The 24,407-nt window shown below is 34.6% G+C and overlaps 2 protein-coding genes across 4 annotated transcripts in view; one reads left to right on the top strand and one right to left on the bottom strand.

Annotated features, from left to right (window-relative positions):
* LOC147004667 (uncharacterized) overlaps positions 1–6,824 on the bottom strand; it is a 47,257-nt gene extending 40,433 nt beyond the window's left edge. Inside the window, exon 1 of the mRNA XM_085838329.1 lies at positions 6,718–6,824. Coding sequence (XP_085694455.1) covers positions 6,718–6,824 — 107 coding nt within the window. The remainder of the gene's footprint in view (positions 1–6,717) is intronic.
* The window catches only part of Dmd (dystrophin), a 2,436,643-nt gene that overhangs the window by 789,025 nt on the left and 1,623,211 nt on the right, over positions 1–24,407 (top strand). For all 3 annotated transcript variants that reach the window (XM_085838134.1, XM_085838135.1, XM_029473188.1), the window contains exons 8-9: positions 8,731–8,915; positions 10,041–10,172. In XM_085838134.1, coding sequence (XP_085694260.1) covers positions 8,731–8,915; positions 10,041–10,172 — 317 coding nt within the window. The remainder of the gene's footprint in view (positions 1–8,730; positions 8,916–10,040; positions 10,173–24,407) is intronic.

Here is a 24,407-nt window from a genome sequence, read left to right as displayed (position 1 = left end):
TTTCTAGAAGTTGTTATAATCTAATAGTTCAACAGTTAGGGGTGGAGCCTCATTTGTTCTTTATCTGTTCTACAATTTCATTTTGCCTAATATTGTGCAGGTCTTGGGCCAGGAAACTCAGCAGCTGTGAGTTTATCTGTGCAATCAATAGCCATGTAAAGTACAGAAGACAGACTGTTAATGTTTTGCCCTAAATAGGATGCCTTTGCCATCCATCTTACTAAGGCTCAGAAAATATCATAGAAGAGGAGGCAGAAAGAATATTTAATTGTTTATGTGAACATTTATTTATTTATATCTCTAACTTCAACTTTCATGATTTACCCTCCTTCAATGTAACTAAATGAATATAATTTCTTATATTTTAATACAGTAATTTTATCATCAATATAATTTTTACATGATATTATTTATAAAATTAAATACCTTATATTCAGATTGTGCTTGTGTATTAATGATTATCAGGATATTTTTAGTTAGCAGTAAAAATGACTAAATGATTTTTATTCCAGGGTCTTCTATAAAGACAGCAATATAGCTAAGAAAACAGGGATCTTGCCACTAGGCTGAATGAACTCAGTTCAATCTGTTACCCACATAGTTTAAAGAAATAACCAATTCTTTCAAGTTGTCCTCTGACTTCACATATGCACTCACAACACACAGACACACAGACACAGACACAAACACACAGAGAGAAAGAACACACAGAGACACACACACTAATGTAGAATTTTTATGTATATATAGGTTTCTTTCCTGTCTTTTCTTGTTGTTGTATTTATTTATTTATTTATTTATTTTTATTAAATATTTTCTGTATTTAAATTTCAAATGTTATCCCCGTTCCTAGTTTCCCCTCCAAAAACCCCCTCTCCCTTTCCCTCATCCCCTGCTCACCAACCTACCCATTCCTGCTTCTTAGCCCTGGTATTCCCCTATTCTGGGGCATATAAATCTCTCAGGACCAAGGGCCTGTGGATGGATCTGGAGGATATTATCCTAAGTAAGATAACCCAATCACAAAAGAACACACATGATATGCACTCACTGATAATTGGATATAAGTCCAGAAGCTTGGAATACTTATCATACAATTAGCAAAACACTCAAGAAAAAGGAAGCGAAAGTGTGGATACTTTGATCCTTCTTAGAAGGGAGAACAAAATTCCCATAGAAGGAGTTACAAAGACAAAGTGTGGAGCAGAGACTGAGGAATGACCATCCAGAAACTGCCCTATCTGGGGATCCATCCCATAAACAATCATCAAACCTAGACAATATGGTGGATGCCAACAAGTGCTTGCTGACAGGAACCTCATATAGCTGTTTCCTGAGAGGCTCTGCCAGTGCCTGATGAATACAGAGGTCAATGCTCACAACCAATCATTGGACTGAGCACAGGGTCCCCAATGAAGGAGCTAGAGAACGGACCCAAGGAGTTGAAGGGTTTTGCAGCCCCATAGGAAGAACAACAATATGAACTAACCAGTACCCCCAGAGCTCCCTGGGACTGGCTAAACCACCAACCACAGAAAACACATGGTAGGACTCATGGCTCTAGCTGCATATGTAGCAGAAGAGGATGGCCTAGTCTTTCTTTCTTTTTTTTTCTGTGGCAGGGTTTCTCTGTATAGCCCTGGCTGTCCTGGAACTCACTTTGTAGACCAGGCTGGCCTCAAACTCAGAAATTCGCCTGCCTCTGCCTCCCGAGTGCTGGGATTAAAGGCGTGTGCCACCACACCTGGCTGGCCTAATCTTTCTTATCTTTCTGTTCTTAAGTAATAAGCATTTTGAGCCACTGTTTTCTATATATGGCAGGATCATGGTGATAATTTTTTTTCTTGCTACATCATAAGCATATTGAGAAGAATAATTACATGTTTAAAAGAAGAAATGATTTACCACTCTACATCAATAAATAAAAAACATTGTTTTGTTTTTATTAGTGTTATTTAGAGAACTGAGTCATTTTCATCAGTGCAAATTATTTCCACAAATTTATTTTAAAGTCCTCTAATGAGAAACATTATTATTAAAGGATAGAAGCAATATTAGCAACAGTGCAAAAAATACTAAACATAGATCAATAATTAGTCTGGTGAAAGCATTTTTTTTCAGATTGCAAAGGAATTTAAAATTAGAGCCCCTGCACAGGTAATTATTTCTCATTTTGTTGTGCATTGTCATTTAGTGACTTGAAAATGGAAAATACACATATCTTGAAATCTGCACCAAATGTGAAATGTGAAAACTGAAAACAGTTGAATTCCTTAATGATTTAGTTAATGCTCTGATGTTGTCTACAAGCTGCCAAGTTTACCTTTTAGAAAACATTCCAGTAAAGCAAATTTAAACATTTGGAAATTTCAAATGATAGGCTAGTTCACTTCCTTTGGTGATTGTTTTTTAGCATTTATATCCATATGAATTGATATTTTTGCAACCACCAATTTAAATTTTGTTAGCATACATGTCCTTACAGTTTTACCCTAAAGTTGTCTGACCATATACTTTTCCTAGTGCACCCATGCCTCTTCTCTTTTGAAAAGTGAATTCACTATTTGCTTTGTTATTTTTGTTTGTTTGTTTGTTTGTTTTTTCTTATATTAACTCTATGGAAAATTCTACAAATTTGTTTTTATGATGGTGTCTGAATCGTAACCCGTAATTTAATTGAATAAATAAATCTTTTCTTTAAAAAAGGCTGTTCAATTATGTACTTTTAAACATATGTTATCTTTAAAATCTTGGTTCTTTCCTGTTAAATGTAATGGGCATTAAAATACAGTATTTTAATTTCTTCATTTCCCTGAGAAAAAAATCTGGCCTTTGATTTGGACGGTCTAGACATTTCAGAAGATTTCCCAGATGTATTTCAAGGTTACGCTTGGCAGCTGGCTAATCATATATTCCAGAATTTGACTGCCCAAGACAGAAATAGGTTTTTTTTTTTTTTTTTTGGTTTTGAGAATTTTTGAAGGCATCATTTTTACACCAAACTCATTGACTTTTCAAGGGTGTGGGTACAATGAAGAGTAAATTTATGCAACTTTTTTGGTTACATCTCATTTGATCTTTGCAGATTCTTTCATTACAATGTAAAATATAATTACCTAACTATAGTATTGTGTGGACTCAATAGCAAGCATATATGAGGTAAAGATAAAGTAGATGATTATTTTCAATCTAGCAATATACTCACTTCATTCATAGAAATATTATTGGATGGAAAGTCTTCATTTCTAAAATTGTTATAGATGCCAACCTAAATTAGAAAATATATTGCTTATTGTGCTAAGGTACTGGCATAAATGTATTATTAAATATTCTTTAAAAACTTTATTTCAATGTCTCTATAATATCCTACTTAACAATATATTCAGTATTTCACTAATCTGGGAAGTTTTGCTTGTTTTTATATGAACAAAAGGTAAATGGATTTGTTTGCTAAGACCTGGTTTCATTTTTTCATCAAATTTACATGAAGTTTGATGTGAGATTCTGAACATTTCCTGTGGTTTTTCTAGCACTATCATTAGATGAAGATGGTCTTTTACTTCATAGATAAGGGAATAGAAACAAAATATTTTGAACACCTTTTATACACACACACACACACACGTAAACACACGTACACGAACATACACACATACATTGAAGAGGTGTAGTTTGAAGAAGTCTAGTTCTAAATTCAGAATATCTCCTTTAAATGAACTCTGCTCATATCTAATATATTCTCAATAATTAATTTACAAGGACAAATGAATGTCATATTTGAATTTCAGTAATGACTAAGCTATCCCTATATATTATAAACAAATCACAATACTTACTTTATTACTTACTCTCATTAAAAAAAAAATGATATTGATCAGCCAGTCTTTGAAATCAGGGTGTTTCAGAATCAGCCAGATGATATTTTCATGTTGAGTGCTTGCCTATTAATGAGGTTATTTCCAAGTTTTGAGGAGTAGGTACAGGATATGACAATATTCACAACTGGGAGAGGCTCAATATAGTTTTTAAACTCGATTTCTCAGACACTAATTCTGTTCTTAATGAATTTCCACTCTAAATTCAAGGTTTATTTGGTTCAAATTTACTCAAGCCTAGCAGAATTCCAGAAGGGTGTGGTTGCCACTGCTTTTGAAACATGATAACAATCCCAGAGGCAGAAAGTTTCTTTTCATTTTTTCTTTAGAGCTTTATTTATTATTTTAAATTAATTTATTTTTTACATTCTATATTCCATTCCCTGCCTCCTATCCATCCTCTGACTGCTCTACATCCCACACATCCTCCCCTCCCCCTATCTCCACGTGGATGTCCCCAGCCCCACCCCACCTGACTTCTAAACTCCCTGGAACCTTCAGTCTCTTGAGGGTTAGGTGCTTCATCTCTGAATGACACAGACCCAGAAGACCTCTACTGTATATGTGTTGGGGGTCTCATATTATCTGCTGTATGCTGTCTGTTTGGGGGTCCAGTAATTGAGAGATCTCGGGGGTCCAGATTAATTGAGACTGCTGGTCATCCTACAGGATCGTCCTTCTCCTCAGCTACTTTCAGCCTTCCCTAATTCAACAACAGGGGTCAGCTGCTTCTGTCCATTGGTTGGGTGCAAATATCTGTATCTGACTCTTTCAGCTGCTTGTTGGGTCTTTCGGAGGGCAGCCATGATAGTTCCCTTTTTGTGAGCTCTCCATAGCCTCAGTAATAGTGTCAGGCCTTGGGACCTCCTCTTGAGCTGGGTCCCACTTTGGGCCTGTTGCTGGACCTTCTTTTCCTCAGGCCCCTCTCCATTTCCATCTCTGTATTTCTTTCAGGCAGGAGCAATTATGGGTCAGAGATATGACTGTGGGATGACAACCACATCCCTCACTTGATACCCTGTCTTCCTGCTGGAGGTGGGCTCTATAATTTCCTTCTCCCTATTGTTAGGAATTTCATCTAAGGTCCTTCCCTTTGATTCTTAATTCTCTCACCTACCAGGTCTCTGGTGCTTTATGGAGGGTCCCCTCAACCTTCTATTTCCTGAGATTGCCTGTTTACATTCTTTCTGCTAACGCTCCAGGCTTCAGTCCTTTTCCCTCACCCAATACCAGATCAGGTTCCTCTCTGCTCTGCTTGCCCACTTCCCCCTAACCCCATCCACTTTCCCTCTCAGGTCCCTCCCTTCCTCCGCACTTGTGACTGCTTTCTTCTCTCTCCCAAGTAGGACTGACACATCCTCATTTGGGCACTTCAGCTTGTTGACCTTTTTGAGTTCTGTGAACTGTATCTTGGGTATTCTGTACTTTTATTTTCTGCTAATATTCATTTATTAGTGAATACATACCATGCACGTGCATTTGGGTCTGAGTTACCTCACTCAGGATATTTTCTAGTTCCATCCATTTGCCTGCACAACTTAATTGTTACTTGCTATAGTAGCTATGGAACCGCCAATGCTCAGCTGTCTTCCTCTGCATTATCCTTCATTTTATGCAAAATTTATTAGTCCCTTTAAAAAGCAAGCTGAAAACTGGATGATGTTACTTGTATCATTTTTTAAGAATATTTTATTATCATCCCGTTCATTTAATTGCCTGTTTACAGTGAAGTTAACTCATTCCTTTTCTTTCCCCCAGTTTTATCTACACAAATCCAGTCTGCACATACTAGTCTTACTTTCCGAAAGTTATCATAGTATTATAGTATTGTTTAAAAGTAACCATTGCTTACTATGTTGACTGAAGGGCAGCTCTTTCATTTGCTGTAGTTTCTCTCTTCACTGTGTAGTCTCTTTTGCTCTCCTGAAGATTTTCAGTGTGTTGATATCCTGTGTGTCAGTTCTTCCAATTATGTTCTAATTTCTTGTATCCAACCAGAAAGTCATTACCTGTGACAGATCTTGAAGTATTACTTGTGATTCCTATATTAGACATATTGATTCATTTTGAGTGGAGTTGTTTATGGTTTTTCTGTTTTCCTTTTCATGTATTCCTGTGTGTGTGTGTGGTTGTGTGTGAAAGTATATTTGTGTGCGGGGTGGCAGTGTTCATGAATCCATTCAGACAGAGGCCCAAATTTCTTGTCTACAATCATCTTTAATCTCTCTCTCTCTCTCTCTCTCTCTCTCTCTCTCTCTCTCTCTCTCTCTCTCAGTTTTTCGAGACAGGGTTTCTCTGTGTAGCCACGGCTGTCCTGGAACTCACTCTGTAGACCAGCCAGGCCTCAAATTCAGAAATCTTCCTGCCCCTGCCTCCCAAGTGCTGGAATTAAAGGTGTGCACCACCATCGCCCGGCTATCTTTAATCACTCTTTTACATTATCTAATGTGGCCAGGTCTCTCAAACTCAAGAAACTAAACATGTGCTTAGTCTTGCTATCAACTTTTCCCAGAAATCCTCTAGTTCTGCCTTCATAAGACTGTAATTACAGATGAACTACCACAACCACTGGACATTTATGCAGTTTCTAGTTCATGGGATCTAAATTCTTGTCCTCGTGCTTGAGCAGCAAGTGCTTAGAACAATGACTTTTTTTTATGTTTTCACAATTCATACTGTATATGAATTTCTTTTACCCATCTATTATCCACTCTTATTCTATTTCTCTACCTCAAACCTTTATTATTCCTCAGAATTCCCTTATACTTTGAAGTTTATTTCAAGTTTGACCTACTTTGTTTAATTGGGATTCATTGCATAGGCACAAGTAGGGTTTACTTACAGTATCCTGGGAAACTTATCAGTGGCTCCATCATTGAAATGAATGACATGATTTTTCCCATCACCCATGAACTGTCCATAGTCCCTCAGTAAGAAGTGTATCCTCATTTTTATCCCATCCATGAATGAAAGAGTGGTGGCTATATCAATCTTCTGAGGGCTTTATGCTTTGGAAGCTGCAGTTAATTTGTGAGTGAAATAGTTACACCATGTCTATAAGATACAACATTCCTACTCAAACTCTGGCTCCTAACTCTGTGCTCCCTCTTCTGCAATATGCCTAGAGCTTTGCAGGGGGTAATACAGATATCCTATTTAGAGACAAATGCGAGGGGCAAACATTTAGTTTCATCTTTTCACCTATTTATATCCACTTGTTTCCAATCAGTACTTTTTAATTAAGCATTGGAAATTTTGTACATATTTAACTGGCTGTATGCATGAGGGTTGAATTCCAAGTCTTCTACTATTCATTTCTATGTCTGATTCCTTAATAGGACATATACTCTAGTGTTACTAAGCCTCTGAAATATCTCTTATTGCCAAGAATTACAATGTTTCCAAGAATCTCTATAAAAACTATGGAAATGACAAAGACAGTTGTCTACCTAGACAGTCAACCAAGATACACATAACATTTTTAAATGTGTTCCATAGGTAGAATAGCTTATACAAGAGTTGAATCATATATACATAGTATGTTGTAACAACATAATCCTAAATGTGTATTAATACACAAAGTCCATACTAAACATAAAATGTTTAGTTTGTTAATGGTCTTTAGTCTAAAATTAGATTCAGTAATCTACCCTTTTATCCTACTATTCCTATATCTCCAAAGTGTTTGTGGTTGGACAAGACAACCGAGTAAGAGTGAAATAGTCTCAAGAGCAATAAAAAGAGCCAGAGAAGTACCCTTCCCACTGTTAAGAGACCTACAAAAATCACCAAGCCATTGAGGCAGTGTATGGCCTGGACTTCCTCTTGTGGCAGGAGCCTTAACTTAAACCAGACATTGGATGACAATTCCCACATGTTTTGCACCAGCATTGCCCTAGCACATTTCATAGGCAGGGTAAATTATAGGATTGTAGGTTGACTGTTCTGTAGCTGGGTTGGTGTGCAGGTTCTCTTTCCACAGCTTGCGGAGTACCTTTCCATGCTAAAGAGCCTGGAGCACAGGAGCAAAGGCCCTTGTAGGCATTACCTTGACCTCTTTACATTCCAGGAGCTATGTTGACGCTGTTCTTGGCAATGATATCCTGCTGTCAGTTTTCAGAGAGTGAGCCTCTGTCTTAGCATTAGTGTAGAATCCATGAGGATGAACCAAATGAGGAATCCTAGTACTGGAGGATATGGAGTCTGATCTGGCCATCTTTTGTAGCCAGGCAAGACTTCTAGTGGTGGTACTGGGTTATATTCTGTAGAGTTCTTGGCTGAGGAGGTCCCATGGAGATTCCAAAGCAACCAAGGCTGATGTTATTTTCATATTTATTGGTAAAATACAAGGCTCATTTTAAGACAGAGATATTTTGTTCTGCATATAAATTTATAAGAGAAAAAGTGATTAAGAGGTTTAAAGCATTAAGCCTTTCCTATAATTATTTAATTATAAATGCAAAATTTTAATTAACATACCAATATAACTTTTCATAGAAAGGAAATGTAATTAAAAATAGTTTATTATCTAATGAAAGCTACTCACTTAGATTAGCTAGTTTTGGCAATTTTACTTAGGAGATAAAGTATTATAGAATGAAGTTTTTATGTGACCAAGAAAAAGAAATTAACTTTAGTGCTCATCTCATTGGTTTGCCAAATTGCAAGGACATTTTAGGCCTGATTATCATGTTAGGCCTGATTATCATGTTCTAATTAGTCTCTAGAGGACGTTCATGGACAAACAAGTGCTCATTAATCTGTCTTCTTCCTGTAACATTGATTTGTTCATTACCCTTTCAGAGTCTCAAATATAGAAACCAAAAATTGATATGTGCTGTTAATGTGCTTACAGATGTTGCTACCACTTATCCAGACAAGAAATCCATCTTAATGTACATCACATCACTCTTTCAAGTTTTGCCACAACAAGTGAGCATTGAAGCCATTCAAGAAGTGGAAATGTTGCCCAGGCCATCTTCAAAAGTAACTAGAGAAGAACATTTTCAATTACATCACCAGATGCATTACTCTCAACAGGTAAAATGGGGCCACTTATATGAGAGAGGTTTTTAATTTTATGTTAATTGTTAGGTATAACTTTCACATACATGTATGTAATATGTATACTTTTATGTATGTAGTAGTATTTATGTGTGTGTAGCATTTCATTTGTACAAGAAGACTCTATAAACCTTGTAAACCTCATGTGACACATACAGTATTATTTTCACAGAATGTTATTAAATGCATAACTATCAGTATGTAAGGTATTAAATCAATTTACAACATATGGCATATTATGTTTCTACTGTATAAAGTGATATAAAACTAAAGAAAATCGCATATATGCATTAAACAGGTTTGCCATCAATCATGGTAAAGTGCAGAAAGCAAGTAAAAGAGAAAGGGCAAGCTTTTTGTTCAAAACTGAGTTTTAAGTATGTGGTGTCAACTTTATGACTTAATAGTTTTTGTTTATTAAAGGTAACATTTTAAATATCATATTTTACATCCTGCTTACAACCTATTAAATAAAAAATATATGTGTATATGCTAAAACTGTTTCATCATTGTGATAAGTACAAAGGAATTCTATTAATTAGATTTCTTTTCTAATTCTCAACAGTAGGTATCCTGGGTGTCTTATTTTCTTAAAGAAAATCAATGTTGAGAAAGCCTTTAACAACATTTTGCTGAAGGACTTAAAAGTTCTTGGGCCTAATTTTTCAGTCTCTAGAGCTAGTTCTATTTTTATGCTCATGAAAGCTTCAGTCCATACCAAGATATCGACCTGATGAATTCTGGCTTTATTTACTTTGGGTTCAGAGGAAATTGCTTTTGGGTGCCTGTTTTTTTTTTTTGCCAGATCTTAAAATCTCATGCTATAGTTATATGCTGGAGTTATATCCCTGTGGAAACTGAGTGTTAAATCCTACCTTCATTATCTTCTCAGTGTTTTTCCTTTCCATAAAGAGCAAAGATGTGATTTTTTCCATTAAAATATATTAGATTTTACTGTCATTTGTTTGCTTAATGTTAAATGTTTCATTTCAACCTTTGAATTTAATGTTTTGTTTTCTAGTGAGTTTGACAGAAGTTCTTTCCAATCACTAATTCCATTGTTACTCTTCTCTCTCCTTCTCTTCTCCAACCTACTTCCAGATCACAGTCAGTCTAGCACAGGGCTATGAACAAACTTCTGCATCTCCTAAGCCTCGATTCAAGAGTTATGCCTTCACACAGGCTGCTTATGTTGCCACCTCTGATTCCACACAGAGCCCCTATCCTTCACAGGTCTGTCAATATTTACTCTCTCTCTCTCTCTTCCTTAAAGATCAGGGAAATTCTTCCCAGAAAACGTAACCATTCTTTTACTTGTTTGAAGACTTTATTGTTGTCTTTCTTTCTTTTTTTTTTACTCCTCCAGAGATGTTTGGTTTTTCATCCTATTATTAAATCCTCTCGCATATTGCTGTTGTCATGAGGCCTATCTAGGGTTAATAAAAGTCGATTCTTAGAAGGTGGATCTCAATAGTAACCTTAGATTCCTAATATAATTATAGTTACAAGAGTCTCTATTACAAAATCTACCAATGTTTACAAAGAAGCAGAATCTCATTTAAAACTTATGTGTGAAACTCATTTAAAATCTCTGAATATATAAATAATATGTACTAATCATATTCATTTCATTGTTTGGGGGGATTATTTTTAGATGCCTAGTTATCTTATATATAAATGACATATCCTCAAATATATATATATATATATATACACATACACATATATACATACACACACAAACACACACACACATATATATATAATTTTAATAGTATTTATAAGAAAAAGTTTCATGCAGACAACTTAAAATTCTGTGCAACCTTTAACACTTTTTTTTTTCAAGAGAGAATTTTCTAGTGAGTTTTCTACCATTTCAACATAGAAAACCTAAAAATATAGGAAAAACGACCCATATGTGAGTATGAAATGAAGTATACTAGAATTTTCTAGCATTATATTCAAGAAGAAAGCTTTATTTGGCTTAGATGAGCAATTTGAGACATCTTAAGGAAGAGACTTTCATCAGACCTACACGAGGAATGATGAATTAGCATTATAGGCCTAATCTAATCATATTGGTATATTTAAAGTACACATTTTAGGAGACTCATTAACTTTTTTTTTCATGTTATTGCACTTAATTATCGATCTATGTATCAGCTCATTGGCAGATGAGGCTCAATGTTGTATACCATGAAAGATTTCCCACAAAGGAAGCATCTGTTTAGAGGCAGAGTTAAGACTTTTCAGCAAGGACAGTTTTCTTACAATGCTGAGTAAAGATGTCTGAAAAAGAAAGTGTGTTTCACTGTCCTACATTTTAGGCTTTACAAATACTTGTTCTGTAATTTCAAACAAGTGTCTTCAACAGTTTCTTCCTTATCAATAAATACGAACAGAACATGACCCTGCCTGTTATTGAGGGCTTATATCAATGTCTTTGGCATGAGAAATACTATTTTTACTGTCATTTTCAGTTTAAATTTATCCCCCCTTCTCTCCACACATCCAACCTCTTAACTCTGTTTTATCTCCTTCCCATGGAAACGACTAAGATTTAAGGGATATATCCAACATTCTGAAACAAAGAAGCATAAGCCAAGACAAAGATAGAAGAATTTTCTCCCTCATTATCACTTTACTGAGCTAGTTTCTAGGTTTTCTCTAATGCCTGTTCTGGCAGCACTTTTTCCCCTCATTACCACTTCATTAAGACCTTGCCTGGATATAACTTCTTAATGAAACAGTTGCAAATGATCTTACAATCTGCAGGCTCATTTTGTTCACTTTACCTTTGTCTAAATATTACTAAATATATGATATTTCATAAAATACAGTGCATTTGTTTTATAGGATACAAACTGCTGAACTAAGCCTAATGTTTGTCTTTCAACAAAAGAATCCCCTACTGATTTTGAAATTCTCTCCTACCTTTGTTGAAACTTAAATTGTAAGAGTAGAGCAATGATGTGTTGTGATTATTGCTAAAAGAAGCACATTATAAGTTGATACTGTATACAGATTTGAGAACATTGTTTCCACACTATCAGAGTGTTCATTGTTGTCTCTGGATGACTGAGCCTACTTGTCATACTTGCAGTGAACTTAAGATTCGTTGGAATAGATTACACCAGGTTTTATGCAAGTAATTGAGGATATGTGGGTAAATACCAATTTAAATTTTTGTTATAAGACAATGCTGAGCAAGTATACTAGTCAGGGTTCTCTAGAGTCACAGGATTTATGGATAGTTTCTATATAGTAAAGGAATTTATTGATGATTTACAGTCTGCAGCCCAATTCCCAACAATGGTTCAGTAATAGCTGTGAATGAAAGTCCAAGGATCTAGCAGTTATTCAGTCTCACACAGCAAGCAGGCAAAGGAACAAGAGCAAGACTCCCTTCTTCCAATATCCTTATATTGTCTCCAGCAGAAGGTGTAGCCCAGATTAAAGGTGTGCTCCAACACACCTTTAATCCCAGATGAAAGGTGCAGCCCAGATTAAAGGTGACACACCTTTAATCCCGGATGACCTTGACCTCGGAGATTTAATCTTCTGGAATCCATATCCACTATGCCTCAAGATCTCCATACCAAGATCCAGATCAGAAACTTCTATCTCCAAGCCTCCAGATAAGGGTCACTGGTGAGCCTTCCAATTCTGGATTGTAGTTTATTCCAAATATAGTCAAGTTGACAACCAGGAATATCCACTACAGCAGGTAACTTTCATGTGTAAAAAAAAACATAAACATCAATTAACTTTACTGGTCTCAATATCTCAGATAACTCCATTATGTACATCTGACTCAAACCTGAATTTTTTGCTTAACTTATTGAAGTATTGTGACCTAGGTCCAAATACCAAATACAAATGATTTAGGCTGTTCATTGTATCATCTACCTCTCGTAGATGAGTGATAATCATTTTATAGCTCTACTCAATTCCTATTCTTATGACTTTGCTTATCACATGTACTTGGTTCTTTTCTTATATTTTAAAAGTCTACAATAATGTTTAATCATTGGGTTTCTCAATGGATCCGTATCCCATCTAAAATTCCTGCATGTAGACACAGCATTGGCATGGTTTCTTTCCCTGAAAGCCTTAAGATGTTTTGCTTCTTAATATATTTCCTTTTACCAACTGCCGTCTGTAGACTTTACCTTATTTTTTCAATAAATAAATATTCTTAGTGACTGAAAATGTCATTTATATTGGTGTCTTCTATCAGTGAGAATTTTCAGAACATTTTAACTCTGGAAGTCCATAACTCTTTTCTGAATTGTTCTGAATATTCTGTTTGTTTATAATTTGCTATTTTGTCTTCCATCACTCTTAGCATAGAAATATATAGGGCAGTTTCCTGTTTTTAATCTGCCTATGGATTATTTTATCATTGCAATTTAGTCAAGTCTTCAATCTATGTGTAAACTACCAAAGTATCTATGCTTTACTATTCTTAGTCTCTACTTATAGCTACATTTCTAGCACAATTCAACAATTTTTTATGCTTATAAATCTCAGCATGTCCTCATGTAAACTTTGTTGCATTTCTCACAATCTTTTTATTTATTTATTTATTTATTTTTGGTCCTTCTTGTTTTTGGAATGAGGATATGACTCAGCTATGTTTGTGGCTTTCACATGAAACATATACTTTCATCTCTATATTGATCCTGTACTCAATAATGAAACAAACTTAGTCAATCCTTTGTTTTTACCTCATTTCTCCATTAAATTACATGCATTCAATTTTCTTTCTGCTTCTATGGCTAAAGCTTTCTCTCTCTCTCTCTCTCTCTCTCTCTCTCTCTCTCTCTCTCTCTCTCTCTCTCTCTCTTCTTCTTCTTCTTCTTCTTCTTCTTCTTCTTCTTCTTCTTCTTCTTCTTCCTTTCTTTCTTTCTTTCTTTCCTTCTTTCTTTCTTTCTTTCCTTCTTTCTTTCTTTTTTTGAGACAGGGTGTCTCTGTGTAGCCCTGGCTTTCCTGGAATTTACTCTGTAGACCAGTCTGGCCTTGAACTCAGAAATCTGCCTGCCTCTGCCTCCCAAGTGCTGGGATTAAAGGCATGCACCACCACTTTCTGTCTTAAAGGTTTCTTTATTTCTCTAAATATCAAGTTATATTCTTCTTCTCCTTTTCCTTCTCCTTCTCCTCCTCTTCCACCTCCTCCTCCTCCTCCTCCTTCTTCTTCTCATAACCATTATACTTCTAGAGGCACCACGAGGCAACTTTTGTGTGGGAAATATTGCAGGAAAAGATTCGACTATGCCCTTATATTTTGGATGTACAAAGATCAGGTTTACATTTGTGCATTACACACAGCTTATGGTATATTCAATTAACAAACCCTTTGATGCCTAGCAATTGATTGTACTTAGTCTTATATGCCTCACAAAGCCTAGGAGGAAGGTTTTAAAATGTAATTTGTACTTTATTTGGGTTCTTAAATTCTGCCTGACGAAAGCTATTTAGAACAACAGAAGAATCATTTATGTCCTTCAACTCACAAACTCAATTTCTCAAAGACATTCTAATATATATTTCCTCTTACTAATGCAATATAAACATACATTTTATATCAGAATTTGTTTTTTATCAGAACCACAAGTTACAGAATATTTAGATAAGATGGATTTTATTTGCTGAAGCAGCTAGTAACATACAGAGGTGAGAATCAAGCTCATTGCTATGACTTCTAAGACAGCTGTGATGTGTCTAATCCCCATATCCCTGAACCTGAAAGCAAAAAGACCTATTCTTTGCTTATCAGCATTAAGTCTGTACTTTAGTCTTTTAACATAAGTTGATACTATAACAGTATCTAGAAAGAAAGAAATCCTCATCTTTGCTTCTTATCTTTGTTTTAAAAGTAATAACTGTCAAACTTAAGGTGTATGCCTAAAACTAATAGAATACAGAAATATTTATGCATTAGTAAATTAAAAAACAGTTCAGCATTACAAATGGTAATAGTAAAAATAATGAACATAAAATATTGTAGAGATGCATCTGCATAACAGAAGAAACCTGTACTGCAAAAGTGATAATTGCAACCACTAGTAAAACTGACTCATAATATCAATGGTAGAGAACCAAAAACACATACTTAACTGATTCTTTCAGACGAGTTAAGCTTGAAGTTAAGTATAGCAGAATTTTTCTCAAGTTTTTTAGATGGTAGTATTTATAAAGTATGGGGTTGAAACATAATATGTAATACTAGACAGTTAAAAAATAATTATATATTCATAAGCCATAAGAATACAAAAGAAGTACCCATCATAAAATTTTATGTGCATGTCCTCATTCTTGGTTTCCATATTGACACAGATCATACTTCTAGAACTTCAGCTGTCCCTCAGAACTTGTCCAGGTCTAACTCCATCTATCTATCTATCTATCTATCTATCTATCTATCTATCTATCTATCTATCTATAACATACCCATTCATGTCCAACAAATTAATATGGAACTTATCCCTGCTTACAGGTCTACTCCCTCAACTCTTACTGCTCATTTTCATCATTTCTGCCACATTTTCTTTTCTGTCTCTTAGCTCATACTTTCAGAATTTTGTCATTTGTTTTTGGAAAATCTCAAAATATATCAGTCTTTTCTTATAAAATTGTGCTTTGTTAAACCTAGACTTCATGTTTACAGAAGCTCTCCCTGTGTTCAGATTCTTCATGAAAGAATTCAGTCAATTTTGCATCACAAATACCTAGTCAAATATGTATACATTTTTTCATGTAGATAGGTATTTTTTTCAATTCCCAAATAATATTAAAACTATTCACAAAGTATTTACAACACAGTGAACATTAATAACTACAAAGGTTATTTGAATTTTTTTTTACAAGAGGACATGGATAGGTTATATGTGAATACTATGCTATTTTATATAAGGTATTTTACCTTCTGCGATTTTGTTTCTGTGATACATAATGGAATCAAGTCCTGTAGGTATTGAGGGATGACAGTAGCTTTTTAATTTATGTCATTCAAACATTTACTTCTTCTCCCATCACTTTGACTCTTTTTTCTTTCTATAATACATATAGCATCTTACAGCTGCATGAGGAAACTCTAATTATCACTCATCTCACACTAAATGGCAAGTTTTAGGATTTGAATGATACACTGAAGGAAGTATTCTTATCAAAGTCATATATTTCAATTCCATTTCACTCCTATTGGCTACAGCAGGGTACAGAGATACTGAACATGCAATTGTTATGTGTGTTTCACTGTATAAATACAGAATGATAGGTACTTGTATTATTTTTTCCTGTTTTGGAGAGACTGAACACAGCTATGCTCAAGAATCATTAGTACCTGGGACATAGTTGAAATTCTCTGGGCAAAGATTTGAATATATACAATTGGCCAACAGCATCAGTCCTTTTGACCTCTATGTTAAATTGACACAAAAGATTTCTTCAGTCAGTAAAAGGTTATGTTTTCACAAACATTTATATTTTAATAAAATATTTATATTTCACTAACATTTTTACTTATATAAGTACTTGCAAAGTGAAGGAATATATAAAAATTTTAATAATTCAATGTATAAGTCAATCATTCATAAAATAAAGAAGAGAAAGGCAAAGCATTTTAAAGTGCCTTTTAAAAACTGAAGGGTTCTCTGAAGAAAGAAGTTGAAGACAATCTCAGAAGATGGAAAGTTCTCCCATGTTCATGGATTGGCAGGATGAATATAGTAAAAAGAAATAGCCTTCTTGCTGAAAGCACAGCACAGGTTCAATGCAATTGCCATCAAAATTCCAACTCAATTCTTCATAGATTTCGAAAGAGTAAATTCAAGTTCAACTGGAATAACAACAACAACAACAAAAAACAGGATAGCAAAAATTATTCTCAACAATAAAAGAACAACTGGTGGAATCACCATCCCTGACCTCAAGCTTCACTATAGAGCAATAGTGATTTTAAAAACTCCATAGAACTGATATAGAAACAGGCAGGAAGATCAATGGAATAGAATTGAAGACCCAGAAACGAACCCACACACCTATGGTCACTTGATCTTTGACAAAGGAGCTAAAATCATCCAGTGGGAAAAAGACAGGATTTTCAACAAATGGTGTTGGCTCAACTGGCAGTTTGCATGCAGAAGAACGCAAATTGATCCATTCTTATCTCCTTGTATAAACCTCAAGTCCAAGTGGATCAAGAACCTACACATAAAACCTGAGACACTGAAACTTATAGAGGAGAAATTGAGGAAGATCCATGAACATAGGGGAACGGGAAAATTTCCTGAACAGAACACCAAAGTCTAGTGCTATAAGATCAAGAATCGACAAATGGGACCTCATAAAATTGCAAAGCTTCTGTAAGGCAAAGGAAGCCATCAATATGTCAAAAAGGCAACCAACAGATTGGGAATTTTTTTTTAACAATCCTACATCCAATAGAGAGTTAGTATCCAATATCTAATATATACAAAGAACTCAAGAAATTAGACTCTAGAAAACGAAATGGCTTTATTAAAAGAATTCTCAACTGAAGATTACTGAATGGCTGAGAAGCACCTAAAAAAATGTTCAACATCCTTAATCATTAGGGAAATGCAAATCAAAACAACCCTGAGTTTCCACCTCACACCAGTCAGAATGGCTAAGATCAAAAATTCACGTGACAGCAGATGCTGGCGAGGATGTGGAGAAAGAGGAACACTCCTCCATTGTTGGTGGGATTGCAAGCTTGTACAACCACTCTGGAAATCAGTCTGGCGGTTCCTCAGAAAATTGGACATAGTACTACTGGAGGATCCCGCAATACCTCTCCTGAGCATAAACCCAGAAGATGTAATAAAAGAACGCATGCTCCACTATGTTCATAGCAACCTTATTTATAATAGCCAGAAGCTGGAAAGAACCCAGATGTCCCTCAACAGAGGAGTGGATAGAGAAAATGTGGTTCATTTACACAATGGGGTACTACTCAGGTATTAAAAACAATGAATTTATGAAAGTCTTAGACAAATGAATGGATCTGGCATATATCATCCTGAGTGAGGTAACCCAATCACAAGATAACACACATGTTATGTACTTACTGTTAAGTAGATATTAGCCCAGAAGCTCGGAATAACCAAGATACAATTCTCAAAACACATGAAACTCAAGAAGAAGGAAGACCAAAGTGTGGAAACTTCAATACTTCTTAGAAGGGGGAGAAATATACCCATGGAAGGAGTTACAAAGTGAGGAGCAGAGACTGAAGTAAAGGCCATTCAGACTGCCTCACCTGGACATGCATCGCATATAAAATTACCAAATGCAGGCACTTTTGTGCATCCCAAAAAGTACATACTTATAGAAACCTGTTATAGCTGTCTCCAGAGAGGCTCCACAATTGCCTGACAAATACAGAGGTGGATCCTTGCAGCCTACCATTGGACTTGGAACACAGTCCCCATTGAAGGAGCTAGAGAAAGGAAGGGGTTAGCAGCCCCATAGGAGGAATAACAATATGAACTAACCAGTACCCCCAGAGCTCCTAGGGACTAAATCACCAATCAAAGAAAACACATGGTGGGATTTATGGTTCTAGCTGCATATGTAGCAGAGGATGGCCTAGTCAGTCATCAATGGGAGGAGAGCCCCTTGGTCCTGTGAAGGCTCTATGCCCCAGTGTAGTATATGGGTGTGTTGGTGAGCAGGGTGAGAGGGTAAGGGATAGGGGGGTTTGGAGGGGAAACCAGGAAAGGGGACAACATTTGAAATATAAATAATGTAAATATTGAATAAATTTTTTTTTAATTTAAAAAATACTGAATGGTTAGTGTTAGGTGGCTTATATTTATGGAGATTATTTACAGTAAAATATATCAACCGATGAGTTAAATGATATTTCTTATTCATAAAAATTCACATGACTTTTGCCTTTTTAATTTTATAGCCAGTTTATGAAAAGGATACATTAAATTCCCATTTGGTATCCTCATGTTAATACAATGATACAGCTTGTCTAAGAATTTCACTTTGATGATAAGTGAACCAATTCAAAATGTCTTCATTTTATTGATAATAGCATCAATGTCATTAATAATAATACTTTTTGACTGAGAGTAATTAACTAGATTTAGTAAAGTGAAAAATTGAGCATTGAATTTGAAATCAGAACATTGGGCACTAAGGATACTATGATTATATTTTAAAATGATTGTTAATTATTTAAAAATTTATGAAGTTGATGAAGAACATTAAAGTGTATTATGTTCTGTATTATTTTGGATGCTACTGGTTTCAACCACACACCAGGCACAAAAATAATTTATTGGATCAATGAATAATAAATTCAATGTTTACTCAAGGGTATAAAACAGTTTTAGTAGGGAATAAGGAAAGGCCTTCTTTGATGTTAATCTCTAATTGCCATCATGATAAAGACTAGCTTCTCTCAGCAGGTGTAACTTATCGTTTCTTCTCTAGACAGACACAGAGACCATACATTTCACAGGTAGTAAGTCAAGATCTGTTTTTTTCCTCTTATTGAGTTTCTTAGATATCATTTCTTTCCTTAGTATATTACTGTAGTAATATACAATGTTCAGGAGTGAGGACTTGCTCAAAGGCTATCTCATTTCATGAACTAAGGGTAAGATCAATTCTGTCAAAAGCCCATAGATATCATACCGTGTATCGATGGTAGAAGCATCATGGACAGTGTAGCTTTGGTATCTACTATAGTTCTCTTTGAATAGCCAATTTGTGAATCATTGTCTATAGTTTGCATTTATTTTCCAAATAACAATTACCTCTAAAAATAGCATAAACTATTATTTTTTTTAAGGGAACAGAATGTTTTAAAGAATATTCTCAGGTGAGGTGTTTTTATGTAAGAGTGGTATTTTTTTTTTAGGTATTTTCCTCATTTACATTTCCAATGCTATCCAAAAAGTTTCCAATACACTCGCCCCCCACTCCCCTACCCACCCACTCCCACTTTTTGGCCCTGGCGTTCCCCTGTACTGGGGCATATAAAGTTTGCAAGTCCAATGGGCCTCTCTTTCCAGTGATGGCCGACTAGACCATCTTTTGATACATATGCAGCTAGAGTCAAGAGCTCTGGGGTACTGGTTAGTTCATAATGTTGTTCCACCTATAGGGTTGCAGATACCTTTAGCTCCTTGGATACTTTCTCTAGCTACTCCATTGGGGGCCCTGTGATCCATCCAATAGCTGACTGTGAGCATCCACTTCTGTGTTTGCTAGGCCCTGGCATAGTCTCACAAGAGACAGCTATATCATGTTTGAAACTTCCAAATCATCATCTATGTTTACAAAAAAATCTTCACATCATGACAAGCTGTTTTCAATAAAGTACTCATTCATGCAACCCCAGTGAAGTAAAATGGGCAACAAACAAACCAAAAAGACATGAAAATATGATTGACACATATTGGGTAGAAGAAGGTGGTTAGTGGGAAGAAGAAGGTAATGGGAAAGTGTAATAAGTGGACTACAATCAAAGTACAGTATATATGTACATGTATGCAGTATATGTTTTATATAAATATGTACAATGAAAGTGTGAGAGTATATAAAATATTTATAAATAAAGGAAATGCACTCATTTCTAAAACTAAAAATTAATGTTCCAAACTCATCATAAAGTGCTCTTCTAAAATGACTAATTGTTTGAAAGGGATAACATTCATAAAATATTTATGTAGGGAGAGTCAATTTTAAAAATAACTTAACTTGGTTAACCCTTAATGTGCATGTAAGATTGTAATTTTTAATACTGAAATTTTTGTCAATAGGATGAAATTGAATTTGATAGAAATTGTTTCAAGTCTTACAGTTGAGAAATGTTTATTAACTAAAACAGTTCCCTGGAAACATTTAGCCCAAAGGACAAAGAGAAATGTTTTAGGAGGTATTTAACCATGAATATAATTGGTATTGTGATATTGATAATTTCTATCTTCCTACTTATTGCTGAAGATATTTCCTTAAATGGATTTTATAGAACTATCATCCACATGGATTTGTCTTTGAAATTCATTGTTAAGATGAAACTATGAAAACTTAAATAAGCCTAGGGAATGTTCAGTACACACATTACTCTCCCTTTCACCCACACAAATCGTTGCCATTTATGAGGACACATTTATTTTAGGATTATAATGTTTTTGGCCTTGAAAGAATCTTTTCAAATTAATATAGTATTCAATACTGTGATTGCAATAGAGGCTATAGTTTTGTAGCCTTTTTTATTAAATCATATCAAGCAAATAATTTTTGATACTGTGTTGAAAACTTAGCAAAAAATTAAATTGGTTTATTTGATACTAAGTTTTTACAGCTTTTATTGATAAACTTTATTTTGCTTATGTTCTTTAAATTTAATGTAGATGAATGTTTGCTAAATGTATAAACACATATATGTACTCATATAATATATTGTACATAAACACATACACAATTATTTTATTCAAGTCTGTGGACATGTGTTGTATACTTTGAGGCAGGTGCATTAGAGAGGAATTTCAAAAGCATTTATAATGCTTATCACCAATAAATCTTTCTGGCTTACAAACTATGTTGAAAGACTTGCTGAAGGCCACAAATTAGGTAGAAAGCAGATCAAAAAGAAATCTAGTCATTTTAGGTCCTAATTCTAGGATTTAAAAAATTATAGCTTCTGGTGTATCTTTTGAAGTTAGTTTTAATTAAAAGTGATACTTTTAAATTTTATGTAAGGATGTGGTGTGTTGATGTTAAACAATGATAGCAAAGTCTACCTAAAATTCATTGATTGACAAATCTGTCCTCAATTCATCCAATGTTTTATTCATTTAGTCTTCAGATTCATACACTGAAGAAGATCCATGATAGAATTAAGAGGTATGCCATAAGACCATATGAATCTTATGAGAACACAATCCCCAGATTTATAAATTTGGCCCGAAAAGTTTATAGGAGGTATAAATGGATGGAAAACTTTGGTGGCCAAAGTATGGCTTTCAATGGGGGTAAATTTCCTGTGGAAGTATCAAGAAAGCTACAGAAGTATGAATTTTCAGTTCTTTTCCTCAATGATGTGTTGGGCAGATGATCAAGGAAAGGAAAAAACAATAAGAAAGGTAGATTAAGGATGAATTGTAAAGGCTTATGAACTTATGAATATTTTGCTAGAGTAGATGTGTTTTACCTCATAAGAAATAAGGATGGGGATAAACATATTTGGACCATAATACATCACCATAATGAGCCATGCAGGAATATAAAGATCAAAATGTAAAGGCAATGAGGAAGATAGACAGAAATGGTTATAAACAATCTCTAAACATAGCGCCTAGGGAACATCATTGAACAATGACCTATCACTTATATACCTCCTATCGAGGAAACTATTAATTTTCAATGAAGTGGTAATTAAATATAGCACTTGAGACTTCTTAATGCATTTTTATTCCCCCAAGTATTTCCTGTATGCACATTAACACAAAAATTTATTATTTATGTAAATTGAATAGTATCAAGTCACAATCTTATCATTTTGAGTTCCTTGTGCCATACAATGTTTACTTTTACCCATTTTACCCATAGGAGTCACATCTCAAAGAATTACATTTTTGGTTTACATATTGAGATTCATCAAATTCAATAGTTTATGAAAATAGTTTATGAAAATGAACATGTCAGAATTGTTTCACTTTTAACTCTTCTACTTCAAATGCTTTGTGGAAACGTTCTATATACCTCATTTTATTAGCTTGGTAAAATTTTATGACAACACATTAATTATATTAGAATAATATGTTTTCTTACATTTCCATATAGTATATACTATTTTGATCATGCTCACACACTTTATCACTTTTTATTTTCTACTATGACCCATAGGAATTTTTGTTCCCACAGCTACAACACTGCTTTATCATTTATGTTGTTTGTCTACTAATTTTCACATATGAGGAAAATAATAATTACTGAGTTAGGCTAATTTCACTCATCATCATGACCTTAAATCCTTTCCACTTAATATGCATGAAAAATTACATTCATCTCTATAGAAAAATAAATATATTTTACATATAAACACCACATTTTCATTTTTTCTTCCTTCAGTCATGGCACCTAGGCTTGTTCCATAACTTGAATATTGAGAAAGATGCTGTGATAAATGTGAGTGGGATATTTTTGGAGTAACTTACCTTTGATGCTTTTGAATAAACTCAAGAGCTAAGGAGGGAGATCATATATTATGATTTTGCTGTTGTTGTTAAGGATTCTCCACAGTTATTACACCAGTACAGCTTATCACTGGCAGAGAGTAAAGGTTCTTCTATACCTGAATTGTTTAGCCAGCATTAATTGTTATTTACATTATAACTAATAGCCATATGAGTGATTTAAGACATGACCTTAATGTAAGTATGATTATCTATATTGTTTCTCTAGTCCTCTCCAAGGTATTCTTAAAGGTTTAACTCTGCCAAATATCATTCTCTACTCTGCATCCAAAGTGATTATCATAAATATAAGAGTAATAACTATTTTCTTCATTAATAATATCAGGTTTGGGTCCCATTTATGGAGCATATTTTAAATCTAATTAAAATGTATCTGGTTACTCATATAATATTTGCACAACTATTGCACCATGGGCGTATTCATGAAGGCAGGCCATTATTATAGCTCCCAGGGCATTTTAGCTGTGTGATATTCATGATTACTTTCCTCCTCTGGTAGCATGCATAGTCCCTTCTAGCACTGGTCACACTAGCCAGTATGTATGAAGATTTAAGGTGAGTACCAGATAGATTTCTTCATGTTTTATGCCATAAGAATGTTGAGTTTTCTGAAATATGGTCTTACCATTGGCATCCTGGTTGTTTCCAATTTCTTGTTATTATGAATAGAACTTCAATGAACTCAAATGAGCAAGTATCTCTTTAGTAAGGTGGAGAGTCCTTGAGGTATATGCTAAAGATTGTTAGAGCTTGATCTTGTGGTTGTTCTATTTTAAGCTTGTAAATATGTTAAAACTTATTTTTTGAAGTTGTAATATAATTGTATTATTTCTCCCTTCATTTTTACCCCTCTAAACACTCCTGCCTATCACATTGCTTTCTTTCAAATACATAAAATTTATGGTCTCTTTTTCATTGTTATTGCATACACACTCACCCAACCTACTCCTCCCCATAGACAAACATGCACATTTCTAAATACAGTAATACAATATACTGAGTTCATACAATGTTAATTGTATACATTTTCAGTGGTGTCCATTTGGTATCATCAACCCTGGAGAAGAGTATTTCTTCCATTCTCAGATTCTTTAGTTACCCAGATTTCATTATATGAAGTTGAGTCATCCTGAGATTTCCCTCTCCCAGATTAGTATGTCTATTGGTGTTGCCTTTCTCTGGTCATGTATACGAAACATGTTCATGAGACTTCATTGGTATAGCT

Source organism: Mus caroli, unplaced genomic scaffold (assembly GCF_978045245.1).
Source record: "Mus caroli unplaced genomic scaffold, Mus_caroli_1 scaffold_5, whole genome shotgun sequence".
Taxonomy (NCBI): domain Eukaryota; kingdom Metazoa; phylum Chordata; class Mammalia; order Rodentia; family Muridae; genus Mus; species Mus caroli.
Note: the sequence above shows the minus strand (reverse complement) of the source record. Positions and strands in the feature narration are given on the sequence as shown.